At 47.3% G+C, this 21,630-nt stretch overlaps 1 protein-coding gene across 1 annotated transcript in view; it reads left to right on the forward strand.

Annotated features, from left to right (window-relative positions):
- IGSF21 (immunoglobin superfamily member 21) overlaps positions 1–12,114 on the forward strand; it is a 273,045-nt gene extending 260,931 nt beyond the window's left edge. The window contains exons 7-10 of the mRNA XM_038376831.1: positions 5,813–5,898; positions 7,958–8,150; positions 9,924–9,962; positions 11,852–12,114. Coding sequence (XP_038232759.1) covers positions 5,813–5,898; positions 7,958–8,150; positions 9,924–9,962; positions 11,852–11,925 — 392 coding nt within the window. The 3' untranslated portion in view covers positions 11,926–12,114. The remainder of the gene's footprint in view (positions 1–5,812; positions 5,899–7,957; positions 8,151–9,923; positions 9,963–11,851) is intronic.
- The last annotated feature ends 9,516 nt before the right edge of the window (positions 12,115–21,630 follow it).

The raw sequence follows: 21,630 nt of genomic DNA on the forward strand, positions 1-21,630 counted from the left end.
GTGCTCAGATACTGCTGTGATGGGGGTCTGATAAGTACACGGTGAGCTGAGGGTACAACACGGCTGCATACCTAAAGAACCACAGGCCAGTGGAGAGAAAAGGGCTTGGGATCCCAAGGGAGTGAAATCTCCATTGGGCCCATGGAGGAAAGGGAGTCATATCTCAGGACTGACCCCTGGGGAATCTCTGCATAGCGATGCTCAGTGTGCCACCCCCTAATGCCATGTGCCTGCTGAGGGGAATTATGGGGTGGGGTGGAAGGAGCTCTGCATGAGCTACCTCCAGTGCCAGTCCCGGCTGCTGTGCCCCCTCCTGCAGAAGTGGACAGGGGAGTGGAGTCAGCAGGGCTGTGCCAGGAAAAGGGCTGGCATAGCTTGTTTCCCCCATGGAGCAGGAAACAGAGGTTGGTTCGGATTCAAAATCTGAGCCCCGGCCCTTGAGGCAGCCCGACTCTGTGTTGCCCCTTACTCAGGGCAGATGGCAAGGTGCCAATCCAGCCCTATATGAGGGAAAGGCAGAATTCGGCTCTTTAAAAGACCCAGTCTGAAGGCTCTGGGTTGAGCTGGAATGTGTTGCACAACCTGGCTACTTTCTGAGGCCAGCAATGAGGTCCTGTCATGTCAATGCTGGTTTGGAGCTGCTGTGTGACTGGGGCATCTCAGAAGAAGCAGAGAGCCCCAACCTAGGGGTTGTCTATCAGGGATTGTTACGCTAATGGAGCAATTGCTGCCGCCCTGCTGGCTGAAATGCAGAGTGGCGGATTCAGAGCAAATGTATCAGGCCCATTTGTTTTCTCATTTTTATACTGTGTAACTCTAGTGTGAATGATGGCATTAATCCTGCTGTGTATGGATGGAAGTGAGAGGACAGCCATCCTAGTGTTCGTATATATATTCAAATAACATAGATACTGGGCAGGGATCAATGGCTCAATGTCTAGTTGGCAGCCAGTATCAAGCGCCCCAAGGGTCGGTCCTGGGGCCGGTTTTGTTCAATATCTTCATTAATGATCTGGAGGATGGTGTAGATTGCACCCTCAGCAAGTTTGCAGATGACTCTAAACTGGGAGGAGAGGTAGATACACTGGAGGGTAGGGATAGGATACAGAGGGACCTAGACAAATTAGAGGATTGGGCCAAAAGAAATCTGATGAGGTTCAACAAGGACAAGTGCAGAGTCCTGCTCTTAGGACAGAAGAATCCCACGCATCGTTACAGACTAGGGACCGAATGGCTAGGCAGCAGTTCTGCAGAAAAGGACCTAGGGCTACAGTGGACGAGAAACTGGATATGAGTCAACAGTGTGCCCTTGTTAACAAGAAGGGTAACGGCGTTTTGGGCTGTATAAGTAGGGGCATTGCCAGCAGATCGAGGGACGTGATCGTTCCCCGCTATTTGACATCAGTGAAGCCTCATCTGTAGTACTGTGGGCCCCACACTACATGAAGGATGTGGAAAAATTGGAAAGCGTCCAGCGGAGGGCAACAAAAATGATTAGGGGACTGGAGCACATGACTTATGAGGAGAGGCTGAGGGAACTGGGATTGTTTAGTCTGCAGAAGAGAAGAATGAGGGGGGATTTGATAGCTGCTTTCATCTACCTGAAAGGGGGTTCCAAAGAGGATGGATCTAGACTGTTCTTAGTGGGAGCAGATGACAGAACGAGGAGTAATGGTCTCAAGTTGCAGTGCGGGAGGTTTAGGTTGGATATTAGGAAAAACTTTTTCATTAGGAAGGTGGTGAAGCACTAGAGGCCCTGCACAGCTACAGGGTTCACTGGCCTATAAGTCTACTACATCCCACAGGTTCAGGATGAAGAAAAGGAGTACTTGTGGCACGAAAGCTTATGCTCTAATAAATTTGTTAGTCTCTAAGGTGCCACAAGTACTCCTTTTCTTTTTGCAAATACAGACTAACACGGCTGCTACTCTGAAACCAGGCTCAGGATGGTATGCCTTAAGGGCTTGTGATTCTCCAGCTGCGGAGCCAGTGGGGACAATGGGACAATTCGCTACCTGGCATATATGTTTGTGCATCAACTGACGGGGCCAATACACTACCAGGCACCACAAGGTCCATGCTGGACTTAAAGGGGCAGCCACAACCCGGGTTCCATCCACAGTGTCAGAGAGAAGAGGTCCCCCACAGTGTGAGAGAGAAGAGGTTCACGTGCTGGTGAACTGCCTGCGGATATGCACCAGGTCCCCTTCAGCAGAGCCTGCTGCCAGCCCTCCCCACCTCGCCTGCTGATGAAGGCCCTACTGTCCCCAGGCAGCCCCCTCATGGTGATATTTATATTTAAAGGCCGTGTTTAAAATAAATTTGCTGCCAGAAGCGATCAGAGGGAACATGCCAGGCAAGGTGTGCGCCACTCCCCAGCTCTGATTTATTCAGAGCGATGCCTTGTAGAATGCTCCTCTGTTGTCTCCTGGAAGAGAATTGATTTGGGCTTTGCAGACGTGGGGATGCAGGGGACACGGTGCCGGAAATCCCAGCCCTGCTAGCGACAAGGAGAGAAAAGTTACTTCATGAACTTGGCACACCTGTGGCTTCCAGAGAACAAGGAGGTCTGGCTCAGAGCTCTGCAAATCCAACTGCCAAACAACACCGGAATCCGGATGTGGGGGGACCTGTACTGGAGAGGAGGTTGGAGAAGAGGGTGGCTGAGGTTCTGCAGGGTGGAGAGTACCTTCACTGGGCAAGAGAGGTATTTGCACTGGGGAAGGGGCATGGTCCTCATCGCCTGTGCTTATGGCATGGTGGTGTGACTTGGCCAGCCCCGTCTGGGTGGATGGTGAGTTTGAGAAATGCAACACAGTTGGCCCATGTGAGACCTGGCACCTATTTCCCAAGGCGCTTTTAAGCCCCTTTGCCACAGAAAACTCTCCCGGGCAAATGGAGACTTCAGGACAAGCGCTCTCTCTCCCTCAGCACTGTGTGCATCGTCATTTGCTGACTGGCCACTGAGTTGTCTTTCCTATGGATTCAACTAGATGGGCCCAACTGGCACAGCTGTCCTAGCTGTTGCTATGTATTGTTTTTCTTGAGGCACATAGAGAGACACACACACGTTTTCCCATCTGCTTTCCATGCATTTCTCAGGAGCGGCTCCGATGCACCCAGGGATGACGTCCTCTCTCCAGAGTGTCTCAGAGGCCACGTGGGTCCCTGCCAGTGAAAGATCAGAGCAATGGCTAGTTTGAGGTGCCGCATGGCAAAGGCCATTCTCCAGCCGGGTGGGTATATCATGTCCCCCAAGTGGGAGAGCCTTGTTCAAATCCCAGGCTCAAGCCCTAGCTGTTAGGGCTGGCAAGAGATAGGAGCAAGCATGGAGTGGCCATGGGAAGAGAAGAGCTCACATGGGGTGTCTTGTCAGCGGGGGGGGGGGGGAGGGTGTCAGGTGGAGACCAAAATTGTCGAAACGTGGGGCTCTGATGCGGAGTGCCACAGTTTGGGGGGTGGGGGGCCCAGACTGAGAAATCTTGAGCGGAACACCCAGAACTCTCCTGGGAGTCGGGGGGAGCTCAAGTCAGGCAGCCAGAAGAAACTGAGGCCCCAAAATCAGAGGCTGCTTTGGAATATTTTGGGCTATGATATGCTGCCCCCTGCTGGATGGAATCAACCCTGTCCGAGTTTTGTGACTCATTCAAGCTGGGTAGGGGGCACCAGACTAGAGCAGGTGGCAGTGCTGGGAAAATGCAGGGCTGAAGAGAGGAGCCTAATGGGTGGGGAACTTGGCTGCAAGACCTCAGCTCAGTGAGAGTCAGGCGGATGGGGCGTGAGTCTCCAGAGCTTGAGTTTGATGTTCAGTTTATGAAACTACCCAGCGGCCTCTTGGACTTGGGATGCATTTAGGCCCCGATCTGCAACAATATATATGCTCTTAACTCTTTCTGAAATCGATGGGGGTTCAGTGCTTTGATACCTTTGAGGTTCTGGGCCTTCGAACCCTACCAGTACTGAGTAGCCAGTGGGCCATGGCCTAATTCCTGGAAGCAGAGCACTTATCCAGAACGAGGTTACAACTCCCCAGCCCTCCTGGCTCAGGGCTGAAGAGTTTCCTACCCTCCAGGGCCCACATACCACTGCTGTCCTTCCAAAGCAAGAGGCAGGGATGTTCCTCGCTGTGGGAGGGCAGCTATTGATGTTGGCACAAGCTAGCCCCCTCCTCTACAGATGGCCGTGTGCATTTCCCACCCAGGGATCAAGAGGCCAGAAGACGTGCCCCTTCTCCAAGCGACGCTCACCCCATCCTGCAAGGCGAGCTGTCAGAGTGACCGAATGGGCCAGGCAGGCTTGTGACAGGAGGCAAAGGTAGGGCAAAGCATCAGTGACGTCCACTCACTCCGCCAGCCAGTTCCCCAGCACCAATGAGGCCTCCGCTCAGCGGCTTCGTCTCGACCCAAGAACGCCCCAGCCAGTACGAGCTGGGAGGAGGAGGCAAAGTTGTCATGGCATTGCCATGGCAATGGCACGGGCAGCCTTTCCAGCTGAACCTTTGGCTTCATCCCTTCTCTTTTTTGGCACATGGCCTCATGTCACGCACCGAGTGCCACCCACCGTAAGATGCTAAGGAGCATGCAAAGCCCATTACCTCCGCCGAGCAACAGTCACCGTGTGCATGGGGTCACGGCTTCCCTTCAGCGGCCAACTACCTGGCACTTGGTTATTTGAATAACTAACCAGCATTTTAGAGCCACTACAAATGAAAAGCAGACAACTTTGGAAGGAGGGGGTGGTCATTGGGCTGAAGGGGGGGCACTATACCAATTTTATGCAGAGCCTCCTGCAGCAGAATCTGACATCTATGCAAACAAAGGGCGGCAGAAGGAGGAATTAAACATAATAAGGGGGGCTGAGAGCTGCTGGCAGTGTTCTCGGGGGGGCGGCATGGGTGGGGTAGCATGGGGGCAGCTTGCAGAGAGCCTAGTCCTGTCTAAAATGATGCTGTCTGCCTGGCCTCACTCTGAACGTAGCAGCGTGAGAGCGATTGTATGGGGGATTCGTGGTATCGCCACTCCAACAGGTCAGAAAAGAGGAGAGAAAAAAAAGGAACCAGAGGAAAGAACAATAAACAGTGGGGCTAAATAGTGATTTATCTGTGGAATTATTTAAGGGCTCAATCCTACCCCTGTGGAAATCAGTGGGAGTTTTTCCATTGATTTCAATGGGAACCCTGCAGTCATTCTTAACGAGTCTCTTTTCTGTCTTAAATGCCACATGGACTTGACTGTAGGAGTGAATGGGTGACTCCTTGTATGTTGGGCTTTGGTAACAAAATATGGAGGTTTTCCCTTTTTTTAAAAAAAATTTTAATTAAAACTTTTTTTGTATTAACCTCTAATGCTGTAAGAAACATTTGATTTGCTTTAGTAAGAATCTAATTTAAATAAATATGTTATTTAAAAAAAAAACCACTGCTCACCAAGCAGGCCTGAGCAGGAGCCTGAGCATTCGAGTACCTGTCTATCCATATATCACTCACGCAGGCATCTGTCTGTCTAGCCGTCTTGTAGGCATCTATCAGTCATCTTGACAACTGTCTATCCATCTATCAATCATGAAGGTATCTGTCTATCAATCACGTAGACAGCTGTCTATCCCTCTGTCACTCTCGTAGGCATTTTTTATAGCTACTATATCATCTAGGCATTGATCCCACACTTTGCCTTATGGTACTATACCACCTAAATGACTATTCAAGGTATGACTATTAACCTATATGGGCTCCTCACTATGGCAGTGTTTGTCTAAGTTGGGGATTCAATGCTCTGCTGACGTCCATTCTCTTTCCCCTCCTGTTTCTCTGCAGTGGCTCCCAAGGGCCCCAAAATTATGATGACCCCAACGAGAGCCCGAGTTGGAGACACAGTTCGGATCTTGGTGCATGGTTTTCAGGTCTGCAGGTTTTTTTATCCTCCTAGCTCAGTAGGGTCTGGTTTCTGTTGCACGGACAGATGGTAACACATCTCCCTATGCAGCAGATTTATGAAAACTGGCAAAGGAGCGGATTAGGGGTGGGGAGAATGGGTTGGTTTAGTTTAGTTTGACTTTAGGATTTGATTTCCCCCCCCCCCCCCCAGCAGTCAGACGCTCAACTGAGCCACTAATTTTGTTTGCAGGTTCTGCAATTGCACATGCAAAGCGGGGAATTGTACATACAGGTGGATATGGCAGTTGGCTTGCAGAGTTCCTTGAGGTGCATGTCCACTTATACTAACTACACACGTAAATAAGGCGTGCAGTTCCTCCTCATGGATTTTGCATGCTCAATTACACCCTCAACTCTTGAAATTGGCTCTTTTGTCTCCCAGTTCGAAATTGATTTGTTGTCACTTGGAGTTTTCTCTAATAGAAATCACTTCACTAAACAAATGCCCACACTTTTTGGCCTGGCGTATTTATTCTGTAAATGAACAACGCAGTAATTATGAACCTAGCTTGCGACTTAGAGGTGGGTGCTCTCTCTATAGACTAAATATGTGCCTTTTATGGGATCTCTTAACGAGGAAACAAGATGTGTTCTTAACTCCTTTTAGCTAACACAAGAGAAAGTCCTAGTGAAGAGACTAGGGAGACCAGATGTCCCGATTTTATATATATTTTTTTTATATAGGCACCTATTACCTCCTACCTCCGTCCTGATTTTTTACACTTGCTATCTGCTCACCCTAGAAGAGAAGGCAGTTTGTAGTTCTAACACACATTGGCAGGTCGGGGCAATGCCTTGACCTGCTAACACCTACAATAATTATAGTCTGCCTTGCCTTCGCTAGGATTTTAGCTTGTTAGTTACCACGTTAGATGATCCGAGTTATGAACACAACTTTTTTCCTGGAGCAGATAAGAGTTAAGCTCTAGTATTTTGTTGTTATGGGACAGATTCTCTAGGGCCTGACACCTTGAGCAGCCCTTCTCATTTGTGCAAAGGAGTTGTAAAGTGCCCCCCAGATCTTCCTCTTGTGGGTGGTAGCATTTCATATCCACCTGTCTCGTGTTTTGCACAGACTCAAGTTGCAAAGCACTGTAGAACCAGCCTCTGTCTGTGCATCCAGCCTGCTGCCTGCTGAGTTTTTAATCTGATTCCTTTAACGGTAAATGACTTGTGGAGGATTTGAGATCTACTTCATACCTTTGTATCTGCGCCTGCATGTGTTGTTTTTACAAGGCTAACACAGCTAAGCAAGCTAAAATCTAACCATGCTAATTAATTTATTCATGCCATAGAGCCTTTAAAGGTACATCTACACTGCAATAAAAGACCCATGGCCCAGTCACCGCTGGCTCAGGTCAGCTGACTTGGGTTCGCAGAGCTGCAGGGCTAACAATTGCAGTGTAGACTTTTAGGCTCGGGCATGGGTTGGAGCCCAGGCTCTGAAACCTTGTGAATGGGGTGGGTCACCAAGCCTAGATTCCAGCCTGAGCCCAGATGTCTACACTGAAATGTGTAGCCCCAGCCTGAGCCCCACATGCCTAAGTCAATTGACCTGGGTTCTGAGAGTCGGTGCTACAGGGGTTTTTTATTGCAGTGTAGACGTACCTTAAGTAGTGAGCACTAGCATTTCAGGGGTGACTCGGGGCAATCCAGGCTGTCACCTGGAGGATCTGTGAAGTTCTCTGCCATCTTTGAGGTCAGACTATCAATAGTTCCCAAACTTTCCTGGTCCATGTAGCTCCTCCTTAAAAAATTGGTATAAGGTGACTGGCTGGTACATCAAGCTCAGCTATCACATGGGATACATGTATCACCATTTGGGAACCCTTGGATTAGAAGATCTAACGGTTCCTTCTGGCCTTAATATCTGACTCCATGGATCTTTGGGAGGAGGAAAGGTGCTATCTGCAATGCCAGTAATTAACTCTGTGTTAGGTCAGCAGAGGTTGCAGTCATGAAAATGACTCTGTTTTATTAAAATAACCCATGTATTTAAAGCTGTTTTCCTCATCTTGGCTGCAGAATGAAGTCTTCCCCGAGCCCTTGTTCACCTGGACCCGTGTTGGGAGCAGGCTCCTGGATGGCAGCGCTGAGCATGATGGGAAGGAGTTGGTCCTGGAAAGAGTGCCAGCTGAGTTAAACGGTTCAATGTATCGCTGTACTGCTCAGAACCCACTGGGGTCTACAGACACCCACACCAGGCTTATAGTGTTTGGTACGGTTTATACCCTTGGGAAGAATCCTCCTCTGTCCCACGTTACTCCAGCTTAGAATCATAGAATATCAGGGTTGGAAGAGACCTCAGGAGGTCATCTAGTCCAACCCCCTGCTCAAAGCAGGACCAATCCCCAACTAAATCATCCCAGCCAGGGTTTTGTCAAGCCTGACCTTAAAAACCGCAAAAGAAGGAGATTCCACCACCTCCCTAGGTAACGCATTCCAGTGCTTCACCACCCTCCTAGTGAAAAAGTTTTTCCTAATATCCAACCTAAACCTCCCCTACTGCAACTTGAGACCATCACTCCTTGTTCTGTCATCTGCTATCACTGAGAACAGTCTAGATCCAGCCTCTTTGGAGCCCCCTTTCAGGTAGTTGAAAGCAGCTATCAAATGCCCCCTCATTCTTCTCTTCTGCAGACTAAACAATCCCAGTTCCCTGAGCCTCTCCTCATAAATCATGTGTTCCAGCCCCCTAATCATTTTTGTTGCCCTCCGCCGGACGTTTTCCAATTTTTTCACATCCTTCTTATAGTGTGTGGCCCAAAACTGGACACAGTACTCCAGCTGAGGCCTCACCAATGTCAAATAGTGGGGAACGATCACATCCCTCGATCTGCTGGCAATGCCCCTACTTATACAGCCCAAAATGCCATTGGCCTTCTTGTTAACACTGTTGACTCATATCCAGTTTCTCGTCCACTGTAGCCCCTAGGCCTTTTCTGCAGAACTGCTGCCTAGCCATTCGGTCCCTAGTCTATAGCGGTGCATGGGATTCTTCTGTCCTAAGTGCAGGACTCTGCACTTGTCCTTGTTGAACCTTATCAGATTTCTTTTGGCCCAATCCTCTAATTTGTCTAGGTCCCTCTGTATCCTATCCCTACCCTCCAGTGTATCTACCTCTCCTCCCAGTTTAGCGTCATCTGCAAAGCTTCTTCACAATGTCCTCACTACTGCTGACCAAATAGAAACTGGCTTTCCCTTTGGCCTGTCCATATTGCCTTGTCATTTGCTGTTTGCGATTTCATGTGTGACTGGCATTTTGATTGTATGAACGTTTGCCAGCAGCACATTTCAGGCCCTTAGCTGAGAATAATCATTAATATTATTTATTTTATGGCTCAAATAACTAGCCCAGGGTCCCTGTCCTGAAAAATTTATGATCAAGAAGTGACATTTGTGGGAGTTGTTTATAATGCATATGGGACAATAACTGATTATTTTGGTTCTCTGCCAGTTCTGGGGGGAAAAAAATCATTTAGGATCAACTGAAAACACATTTTTTAACATTTTTGCAGAGAGGGACAGAGCTATCTTTTTCATACATTGGGCTGCTGAGAGACCACAAATAGAGAATCAATGTTAGCCATTGTCCTCCCAGCGGTATGGAGAGTAGAAAGGGTCTAGCAATGAGAAAGAGGCAAAAACTTTGAGTAAAAAAATCCGACCTCAATTCCTCTCTGACCCGCAGTCAGGAGCAGCTAGAGAGATGAGATTCTGTTCCTGCTGATGAAACTCAGCAATGAAAGGAAATCCAAAGAGTCAGAGCTGCCCAAGATCACCCTTTTTAGGGTTTCCCACTTCACTAGGCACCGATCATTGATTGACCCTTGTTATCAAGAAAGGCAGAGTGCAACAGTGGTGTGAAAGAGACATTAGCTTTCTGTATCCCACGAGATAAATGTGCACTTAAAAGCTCCTTTTGATGTTATCCCATCTGAAATTAGCATCTAATTCTAATTAGTATCTGTGTATATTTTGTTTTAATTAGAAAACCCAAATATTCCAAGAGGAACAGAGGACTCAAATGGTAAGTTTGGATCCTATGCTGCATTTCATCATAAATTACAGCTAATTTCTGAGTTAGAACTGAACACCTCATGTTCTTAGGAGGCCATGCACAGATAAAACTGTGTGCTTAGTCTTCTGGCCAAGAATCTTCCATGCCCCAAGGAACCAAACGTTTTCTGACAGTTTATATTATGATCCGTAGTGTTACTAATCACCTAGCAGTCAATAAGCAGCAGGACAAACTATGCTGACTATGATTATTGTTCCTCTATATAGACAAAGAAGTTTGTTTTCACCATCATCACTTAAGCTGGTCAAAAAAAATTCATCTAAACTTTTTTCCAATGAAAAAAAGTAATTTTTGACAGAACAAAAAACCAAATTCCATTTTGTCAATTACTTTTTCAGGTTCTCACTGAAAAAAACAAGACCCAAAAATTGAGGGCGGGAGGGGGAATCAATTTTGGAGTTTTTTTCTGGATGAAAAGTTGTAAAATTTCTCAGAAAATGAATATGTTTGGTTTTCATTCAGATTTTTCACAAGGGGGAAAAAAATCATTCCTGAATCAGCTCTCCTCCATTCTCACAGCAATCTGCGGTATTCCAGCCCTGAGCCTGCCCTTTCTAGCAATCCTTACACTGCTTTCTGCTGTAGTGTTCAGGCCCTATCCCAAGGCATTGTTGGCAGTACAGGTTCGGTTTCAACAAAACTCCTGCTTTGAAAAAAAAAATGGAAAAAAAAGGGGGGTTGAAGTTGTCAAAATGGGACGTGTTTTGACATTTTCTAAACAAAAAGTTTCATTTTCCAGTTCAAAACTACTTTTCATTTTGATATTTTAATTTATAGCAGAAAAATAACCCAAAAATAAGGTCAAAACTGAAATGGAATATTTCAAAATTATCTAAAGAAGACGATTTGATTGATCTGGCCCGAAAACGGTTTTGGATTTTCGGTTTGGGAACATGTTTAAGATTTTTGACTTTTCATCAAAGTTCAGGATGGGAACTTTTTTTTTGAAAATTCTCAAGAGTCGAGAAAAGCATTTTCCGGCCAACTCTACATGCAGCTTTTTATGCCAGCAGAGAATTTGCCCCAATAAGGGTTGTGCCTAGTTCTGACACTGCTGAATTTGGCCCTGGAAGCCCTGGGGATGGTGCAGGGTATATTAAAGTGTTGGCAAGGATTCTGCATTACCTTACACCCTCCACTGGTTTTCCTATGGCACAGACACCTCCTCTCCCACAGTGTTTAAACTGCACTGGTTTGGCACACCCAGTGAATGCCAAATCAGAAATCAGCACAAGTTACAGCTGTGTATCACTTACAACCATTTTGCAACTATCATATCTTGGCATGTCAGCACCTCAGGGCAGGGCTCTGGGCCAGATTTTGATCTTGAACCAACCACTACTAGAAAGGATGATCTTATGTTTAAGGGACTGGACTGGGATTTGGGAGAGCTAGGATCAGTTCCTGGCAATATCGCACATTCCCTGTGTGACCTCAGACAGGTCACTCAGTGCCTCAGTTTCACCGTCCCCGAAATGGGGATACCAATACCTCTGTTCTCCCACCCTTTGTCTTGGCTATTCAGACTGCAGGCTCTTTAGGGCCGAAAGCGTCTCTTGCCATGTGATTGTAAACCACAATGGGACCCCGATCTCAGCTGCGGCCTCCAGCTACTACCATAATATAAGTAATGAATATTAAACTCCATTAGCATTGGTGGGAATCCAGATTAATGTCACTGAAATCAGTGGAGTTACTCCAGATTTACAGCAGCATGACTGTGATCTGAATCACCATGCCTGGTGCTATAGAGAGAAACAGTCTCTTAGTTTGCATATAACTACAGGACACCATTGGTCACCACATCTCTAACTCTAACCCTTCCTTGTTTTGTCTAGGTTCAGTGACCAGCCACAACGGCTTTCGACTAATTTTGATGCTCACCCTGACAGTGATCCTGGAGCTGACGTGAAGGCTTGCCTCTTCTTCCTCCTCCCTTGAACAGCTCCACCCAGCATTTACCTCTCTGTCAATTGGTTTTCTTTTCTTTTTTTTTTTCTTTTCTTTTTCTAAACTATTTACAGTCTTGTTATTGGTCTCTTTCTGTCTGTGTCTTGGCTTCCTCAGTCGATTTAATTAAAATGAAAAAAAATTCCCCCTGGTAAAAGGCAGTGCGTATTATTTGCCATGTACAATCCTTGGCCTACAGAAAGGGCAATCTGATCCTTGCACATGCAAAAACAAGGGCCGGTAATTGCATACAAAAGCACATACAGGGAATGCATCCCTGCACATATTTTGCAGATGCAAGTTGGGCGCTGATGTTAGCAAAAGTCATCCCATCTAGCCACATGGAGGCAGAAAGTCTAATAGAGGATGGGGCTGGGAGTGAGGACAGCTGGGTGCTATCCCCAGCTCTATCACCAATTCTGTGTGACCTTGGACAAGTCGTTTTGGTCAAAATTTTCAGAGGTAGCCACTGATTTTGGGTTCACACCCCAACTTTCCAGCTGTGCTGAGCTCCCATTCATTGCAGTTGGAGTTAAAGGCACTCAGCCCTGGTGAAAATCAGAAGCCAAATGTCTTAGGTTATTTACTCAAAAACTGTGGCCGCTTTTGAAAACTTGCATCCTTAACCTCTGCCTCAGTTTCCCTCACTGCAGATTGGGCCAGATCCACTAACCCCATTGCTTTCAGTGGCATTACACCAGGCATGATATATTAGACTTGAAATCAGAATCTGTTTGCCCCCCTTAATGCTTGGGCTCTTGTGAGTAGAAGAGAGAAAACTAATAGTAGCCAAGTGTTTATTTAGTACAAAACAGAGGCCAATTCTAGGGCCAGATTCTTTAACCCTTGGTTGCTGAGTGCCCAAGTTTGTACATATTCCATGTGCTTTTGTTGTTATTCATTATTACATTTATGATGTTAGCCCCTGCAAAGGGAGAGCTGCATGGGAACCTGTTTTCCTCTCTCATGAACATTTCTACCATATAGAAAAGTGACAGGGTGACAAACCAAAATCCTGAAAATAGCTGCAAACCAAAAAGGCCAATTTTATTTATTTTGGTTCTGGGCAATCAAAACATTTTGTTTTCAATTGCAACCATTTGTTTGTATATTTTGATTTGTTTGTTTGTTTTGTTTTCTCTAATTAGCTTAAGGCTCTCAACAAAACATCCTTTTGAACCAGAAATCCAGACTTGGTTTAGAAAAATGGTGAAACAAAATATTGACAGTTTAAAAGCTTTGGTTTCAACTTTGTTTTAGTCAAAAGAAAGGTGTCACACCTGGCCCTTTCCCACAAACAATTTCAGTTGCAACAGAACGGCGTGTTCTGATACAAAAAAAAGGGAACAGCATTCTGGGATGTCTTTGCAGCAGAGTTGTAAGCAAGACACAAGAAGTCATTCTTCCGCTCTACTCCACACTGATTAGGCCTCAGCTGGAGTATTGTGTCCAGTTCTGGGGGCCACATTTCAGGAAAGATGTGGACAAACTGGAGAAAGTCCAGAGAAGAGCAACAAAAATGATTAAAGGTCTAGAAAACATGACCTAGGGGGGATGATTGAAAAAAAATGTGTTTAGTCTGGAAAAGACACACCTGAGAGGGGACGTGATAACAATTTTCAAGTACAAGTTGTTACAAGGAGGGAGAAAAATGGTTCGCGTTAACCTCTGAGGCTAGGACAAGATGCAATGGGCTTAAATTGCAGCAAGGGCGGTTTAGCTTGGACATTAGGAAAAATGTCCTAACTGTCAGGGTGGTGAAGCACTGGAATAAATTGCCTAGGGAGGTTGTGGAATCTCCGTCACTGGGGATTTTTAAGAACAGGTTAGACAAACAGGGGTGGCAGATGACAGAACAAGGAGCAATGGACTCAAGTTGCAGTGGGGGAGGTCTCTTTTGGATATTAGGAAACACTATTTCACTAGGAGGGTGGTGAAGCACTGGAATGGGTTACCTAGGGAGGTGGTGGAAGCTCCATCCTTAGAGGTTTTTAAGGCCCAGCTAGACAAAGCCCTGGCTGGGATAATTTAGTTGGTGTTGGTCCTGCTTTGAGCAGGGGCTTGGACTAGATGACCTCCTGAGGTCTCTTCCAATCCTAATCTTCTATGAACACCTGTCAGGAACAGTCTAGATAATACTTAGTCCTGCCATGCATGCAGGGGACTGGATTAGATGACCTCTCAACATCCCTTCCAGTCCTATGAGTCTATGAAAAACGTTTCATGGGGTAATGCCCAACCAGGTCCACCTGACACCCCTGACTAAGAGCAAGGTCCCACGGTGCCAGGCAGTGTACACACATACTGAGACAACCGCTGCCCTAAAGAGCTTACATGCTAAATAGTCAAGACAGACAAAGAATGGGCGAGCAAAAGTATTATTAGCCCCATTGCAGCTGAGAGGCGAGACTAAGTGGTTTGCCCAAGCTTATGACATGAAACTCCCTGCTTGTTTCCAAGGACTTCAGGAAAGCAGACTTTGACTCCCTCAGGGAACAGATGGCCAGGATCCCCTGGGGGACTAACATGAAAGGGAAGGGAGTCCAGGAGAGCTGGCTGTATTTCAAGGAATCCCTGTTGAGGTTACAGGGACAAACCATCCCGATGAGTCGAAAGAATAGTAAATATGGCAGGCGACCAGCTTGGCTTAATGGTGAAATCTTAGCGGATCTTAAACATAAAAAAGAAGCTTACAAGAAGTGGAAGGTTGGACATATGACCAGGGAAGAGTATAAAAATATTGCTCGGGCATGTAGGAAAGATATCAGGAGGGCCAAATCGCACCTGGAGCTGCAGCTAGCAAGAGATGTCAAGAGTAACAAGAAGGGTTTCTTCAGGTATGTTGGCAACAAGAAGAAAGCCAAGGAAAGTGTGGGCCCCTTACTGAATGAGGGAGGCAAGCTAGTGACAGAGGATGTGGAAAAAGCTAATGTACTCAATGCTTTTTTTGCCTCTGTTTTCACTAACAAGGTCAGCTCCCAGACTGCTGTGCTGGGCATCACAAAATGGGGAAGAGATGGCCAGCCCTCTGTAGAGATAGAGGTGGTTAGGGACTATTTAGAAAAGCTGGACGTGCACAAGTCCATGGGGCCGGACGAATTGCATCCGAGAGTGCTGAGGGAATTGGCGGCTGTGATTGCAGAGCCCTTGGCCATTATCTTTGAAAACTCGTGGCGAACGGGGGAAGTCCCGGATGACTGGAAAAAGGCTAATGTAGTGCCCATCTTTAAAAAAGGGAAGAAGGAGAATCCTGGGAACTACAGGCCGGTCAGCCTCACCTCAGTCCCTGGAAAAATCATGGAGCAGGTCCTCAAAGAATCAATCCTGAAACACTTAGAGGAGAGGAAAGTGATCAGGAACAGTCAGCATGGATTCACCAAGGGAAGGTCATGCCTGACTAATCTAATCGCCTTTTATGATGAGATTACTGGTTCTGTGGATGAAGGGAAAGCAGTGGATGTATTGTTTCTTGACTTTAGCAAAGCTTTTGACACGGTCTCCCACAGCATTCTTGTCAGCAAGTTAAGGAAGTTTGGGCTGGATGAATGCACTATAAGGTGGGTAGAAAGCTGGCTAGATTGTCGGGCTCAACGGGTAGTGATCAATGGCTCCATGTCTAGTTGGCAGCCGGTGTCAAGTGGAGTGCCCCAGGGGTCGGTCCTGGGGCCCGTTTTGTTCAATATCTTCATAAATGATCTGGAGGATGGTGTGGATTGCACTCTCAGCAAATTTGCGGATGATACTAAACTGGGAGGAGTGGTAGATACGCTGGAGGGGAGGGATAGGATACAGAAGGACCTAGACAAATTGGAAGATTGGGCCAAAAGAAATCTAATGAGGTTCAATAAGGATAAGTGCAGGGTCCTGCACTTAGGATGGAAGAATCCAATGCACCGCTACAGACTAGGGACCGAATGGCTCGGCAGCAGTTTTGCGGAAAAGGACCTAGGGGTGACAGTGGACGAGAAGCTGGATATGAGTCAGCAGTGTGCCCTTGTTGCCAAGAAGGCCAATGGCATTTTGGGATGTATAAGTAGGGGCATAGCGAGCAGATCGAGGGACGTGATCGTTCCCCTCTATTCGACACTGGTGAGGCCTCATCTGGAGTACTGTGTCCAGTTTTGGGCCCCACACTACAAGAAGGATGTGGATAAATTGGAAAGAGTACAGCGAAGGGCAACAAAAATGATTAGGGGTCTAGAGCACATGACTTATGAGGAGAGGCTGAGGGAGCTGGGATTGTTTAGTCTGCAGAAGAGAAGAATGAGGGGGGATTTGATAGCTGCTTTCAACTACCTGAAAGGGGGTTTCAAAGAGGATGGCTCTAGACTGTTCTCAATGGTAGCAGATGACAGAACGAGGAGTAATGGTCTCAAGTTGCAATGGGGGAGGTTTAGATTGGATATTAGGAAAAACTTTTTCACTAAGAGGGTGGTGAAACACTGGAATGCGTTACCTAGGGAGGTGGTAGAATCTCCTTCCTTAGAGGTTTTTAAGGTCAGGCTTGACAAAGCCCTGGCTAGGATGATTTAACTGGGACTTGGTCCTGCTTTGAGCAGGGGGTTGGACTAGATGACCTTCTGGGGTCCCTTCCAACCCTGATATTCTATGATTCTATGAATGGCAATCCCGAGTCCCAGCCCAGAGACTTAACCACAAACCTACCCCTTCACTCAGCTCTTCATCGGCACTGACTTCCCCTCTTTCCCCTGGTGCTCAAACCTTCCCCCCGCCGCCACCTCCGGCCCCACCCCCATTCCAGCTCCTTCCTCAAATCCCCGCCTCTTCCCCACTTCCTCCTCTGAGTGCGCCAAATTCCCACCCCCCCACCTCCTTCCGGAGCGTGCTAATGCCACCAAACAGCCGTTTGGCAGCGGCTGGGCGGGAAGCGCTGGGAGGTAGGTGGAGGAGTGGGTACATGGCGCACTCGGAGCGGGGGGAGGAGGAGGGGCGGGGTCGGAGGATGAGAGGAGCGTGGCTGCCAATGTGTGCAGAGCACCCACTAATTTTTGCCCATGGGTGCTCCAGCCCCGGAGCACCCATGGAGTCGGCACCTATGCACCCACTGGAGCCAAAGGGCAACATCATGGTTCCAGCACCTTAGCCAGGCTTGAGTGTCGACTTCATTAAATAGCACCTTAGAGCCAGGACAGCTGGCTGTAAATCCTGGGCTGGAAATGAGTGGATTCTGGCTCCAGCCTTGCACTGCACTGCCTGCGGGCTGGTGCCAGCTAAACAGATTGAAGTGCTAACACATGCTTAGCAGGATAATAAAATAAAAAGCAGCCTCTAGTCCAAAGGGAACGGGCGAGGGAAGCAACAACAAAGGTCACTTCCTGAAAACTCATTTTAATAGGCAAACAAAATGCCTTAATTATGCTACAGCATCATTTATTCATGATGCTTCGTGCGGGTCCATGAAGAAACCCTGCTCGGAAATGAATATTTAATTTCCTTGTTCTGACACCTGCAATTTCCCCCCCCCCTTGGTTTTGTTTAACTGGGATTTGGTGCTTAATCGCATGGATGTTTGGGGGGAGTGGGATTTAGTGTTTTCCTCTCGCAGCCCAGGTCGGCGCGAGCAATAACATTGTGCAAACATGCCGCGCTTGGGGAAAAGCACTGAGGCCTGTAAGATTTTTCCCTTGTTCTGCTCAAACAGAGACTGAATATTTATTATTGTTGCAGCAACGAAGAACGCATGGCTTTGTGCTCGCAGGATGCAATGAGTTTGAGGCTCCCCAGAACCTCCAGTGCACCCCCGATGGCAGGAATAGCTTTTTGTCCTGCTACAAATACCAAGAGCCTCCATTCACAGCAGTGCTTATCTTCTATCTAGCAATATGTCGGACTGATCAATGGACAAGCAGTCGTTTCCTTCCTTGGGCACCAGAATAAGGCCCCGTGTGAGCACAGCACAGTCATGCTAGACCTCATGTAGGTGTGGCAATGCCAAGGGATGAATCCTCAGTTCTGCCTAGTAAATGCCGGCTGCTTCTTAGCTGGCATGCCACCGACAAGAAGCTTATGATGCAACCGTCCTGGGGTTGGGTTTATGTTGTTCCCAGCCCAAGCCTGATTTGGAGCAGTCCAGGGACTGCTCTAAACTACACTGGCTTGAAATAGCCCCTATTAGAACAACAGGGCTCACGAAAGCCCAACATGGAGCCCATGATGGCCCCTATGTTGGCCCAGGAGGGGGCCATATAAGGCTAGCTATGCCGGCCATGGCTCAACCAGGGAGTCACCCACTCCTGGAGAATCCTCGGCAGCCCATGGGTGACAGCTCTCAGTCCCCTTTACATTAGTACTGTGGCAGAATCTAGTCCCATATTTACAGATGGTGCCATCCTCCCCCTCCCATCCCGCCTGTTAGAATCCACATTCCCCTCAGCTATGTCTTGCTGGGATTTCCTCACTACATAAGGTGAGGGGCTCAGAGTCCGGGTGATGGGCTCACTATAACATCCTGACTGGAATGGAATAGAACAAGCGGGACAGCCGAGAGTAATTAGATGCCTCATAAAGTTTGTCTGAAATGTAGCCAGCTGAGCATCATCATATAGATCAAAGACACCCACTGTTGTGGTTAGTGCAGTCAAGCAATTAAAAAAATTAATCGCACTTAATCACGCGATTAATCGCACTGTTAAACAATAATAGAATACCATTTATTTAAATATTTTTGGATGTTTTCTACATTTTCAAATATATTGATTTCAATTACAACACAGAATACCAAGTGTACAGTGCTCACTTAAGAGTTATTTTTGATTACATATATTTTCACAGTAAAAAACAAAAGAAATAGTATATTTCAATTCACCTCATACAAGTACTGTGGTGCAATCTCTTTATCATGAAAGTTGAACTTACAAATGTAGAATTATGTACAAAAAAATAACTGCATCCAGAAATAAAACAATGTAAAACTTTAGAACCTACAAGTCCACTCAGGCCTACTTCAGCCAGTCGCTCAGACAAAAAAGTTTGGTTACAATTTGCAGGAGATAATACTGCCCACATCTTGTTTACAATGTAACCTGAAAGTGAGAACAGGCGTTCGCATGGCACTATTGTAGCTGGCATCGCAAGATATTTACGTGCCAGATGCGCTAAAGATTCATATGTCCTTTCATGCTTCAACCATCGTTCCAGGGGACGTGCATCCATGCTGATGACAGGTTCTGCTCGATAGCAATTAAAAGCAGTGCGGATCGATGCATGTTCATTTTCATTATCTGAGTCAGATGCCACCAGCAGAAGGTTGATTTTCTTTTTTGGTGGTTTGGGTTCTACAGTTTCCGCATCAGAATGTTGCTCTTTTAAGACTTCTGAAAGCATGCGCCACACCTCATCCCTCTCAGGTTTTGGAAGGCACTTCAGATTCTTCAACCTTGGGTCGAGGGCTGTAGCTATCTTTATAATTCTCACAGTGGTACCTTCTTTGTGTTTTGTCAAATCTGCAGTGAAAGTGTTCTTAAAACGAACATGTGCTGGGTCATCATCTGAGATGATTAGAACACGAAATATCTGGCAGAATACGGGTAAAACAGAGCAGGGGACATACAATTCTCCCCCAAGGAGTTCAGTCACAAATTTAATTAACGCATTATTTTTTTAACGAGCATCATCAGCATGGAAGCACATCCTGGAATGGAGACCAAAGCATGAAGGGGCATATGAATATTTAGCATACCTGGCACGTAAATACCTTGCAACGCCGGCTACAAAAGTGCCATGCAAATGCTGTTCTCGCTTTCAGGTGACATTGTAAAATAAGAAGCAGTCAGCAGTATCTCCCATAAATCTAAACAAACTTGTTTGTCTTAGCAATTGGCTGACCAAATAGGCCTGAGTGGACTTGTAGGTGCTAAAGTTTTACAATGAGTGCAGTTATGTAACAAAAAAAAAAAAAAAATCTACGTTTGTAAGTTGCACTTTCAGGACAAAGAGGTTGCACTACAGTACTTGCATGAGGTGAATTGAAAAATACCATTTCTTTTGTTTATCGTTTTTACACTGCTAATATTTGTAATAAAAATAACAATATAAAGTGAGCACCGTACACTTTGTATTCTGTGTTGTAATAGAAATCAATATATTTGAAAATGTAGAAAAAAATTAAATACATTTCAGTTGCTATTCTATTGTTTAACAGTGCAATTAATCGTGATTAATTTTTTTAATTGCAGTTAATTTTTTTGAGTTAATCACGTGAGTTAACTGTGATTAATCGATAGCCCTAACTGTGGTCATTCAAGTCTTCTTAGCGAGAGTACCTCCTGTGCCAAAAACCACAGGGCCCATCCCTGTGAGCTAAAGGAGCCGTGTCGTCAGCTGCTTGCACTACAGGGCCTGTGACACACAGCTGGCAAGTGTGTTTCTGCTCAGTAGCAGGTAGGGCTGTGCACATCAGCCCAGCCCTTTGACAGCCCCTCAGGGATGTCCAGCTATCCTCCGCGTCGTAATCTAACCCAATCTGTCGCTTTTGCCCCATAAAGCCCTCCTGTGGCTCCCCCATGAAGAAGGCCGCCAGCACCATCCTGCTTGTAACTCAGCTGCAGCTCTGCCCTGGCCCGCTCTTTTGACCCACCCAGCCCCGCTATGGCTGAGTCTGGGCACTTCGTACAGCACAACCGCTCCCCAGCTACAGCGCCTCCCTACGCCACATCCCGGGGCGCCCAATGCATGTGCCTCCTCGCTGGCTCCAACGCCTGCCCGCAGGCCAGGCCATTCAAAATGCTGAGAACGTGTTTAGCAACCCGGCTCGGTGCTCTGAGTAATCACACCCCCTTGAGTGTTCCCATTGGCTCCCTCTGCTGTACCCCTCAGCCACAAACGCCTCGCCCTCCCCTTGAATCCCACCACCATTTCACCCACCCCACGCTACGAAGCCAGCCTGTGCCCAGGAGGGCGATGTCTGCCTCCGCCCGGCCAACGATCACAACCCCACTTGCCCATATCTCCCTCGCGCCCCTTTGTGCTTTTTTGCCACGCTGCCCCCTGGCCGGTGTGGAAAACCGCCCAGTCAAACGCCACCCGTCCCAGGCCAGCCCCACCCAACTGCTCATTGGCTAGCAAAAGGTTGACGCCTGCCTCCGACCCGCCGGTGACACCAGCTGCCATCACCCACTTGCTGCGTTGTCAGACAAGAAAGGGCCTGCTGTCTCCCACGCTGCTCCTCCCACTTGGCCCTGGGATGAGCTGCAGAGCTCCGGCATTGGTCTGCAGCTCTCGCCTGAAAATGCGCCTGTGCCGTGATGCCCACAAAAAACTGACACCGGTTAGGTGCCTGGTGTGCGGCTACCACTGCCTACCAATATTGTATCGTTGTTTCATTGTCCTCCAGCCCTATCTGTATGCAGCTGTTGGCTCTTGTTTTATACTTGGCTTGGAAGCTGCGTGCAGCAGAGACTGGCTTGCTTTTCTGTTTGTACAGAGCCTTGCACAGTGGGGTCCTGGTCCATGGCTGTGGCTCCTAGGTGCTACTGCCATGCAAATGAATAGCCTCCTAGGCTTTAAGGTCAGAGGGGCTCATTGTGATCATCTCATCCAGCATTTCTCAAACTGGGGATCCTGACCCAAAAGGAGGTTGCGGGGGGGGGGGGCACGATCACAAAAAATATTGTTGGGGGAGCTGAAGAGGGGGCACACAAAGGGCAGC

This window comes from Dermochelys coriacea, chromosome 18, assembly GCF_009764565.3.
Source record: "Dermochelys coriacea isolate rDerCor1 chromosome 18, rDerCor1.pri.v4, whole genome shotgun sequence".
Taxonomy (NCBI): domain Eukaryota; kingdom Metazoa; phylum Chordata; order Testudines; family Dermochelyidae; genus Dermochelys; species Dermochelys coriacea.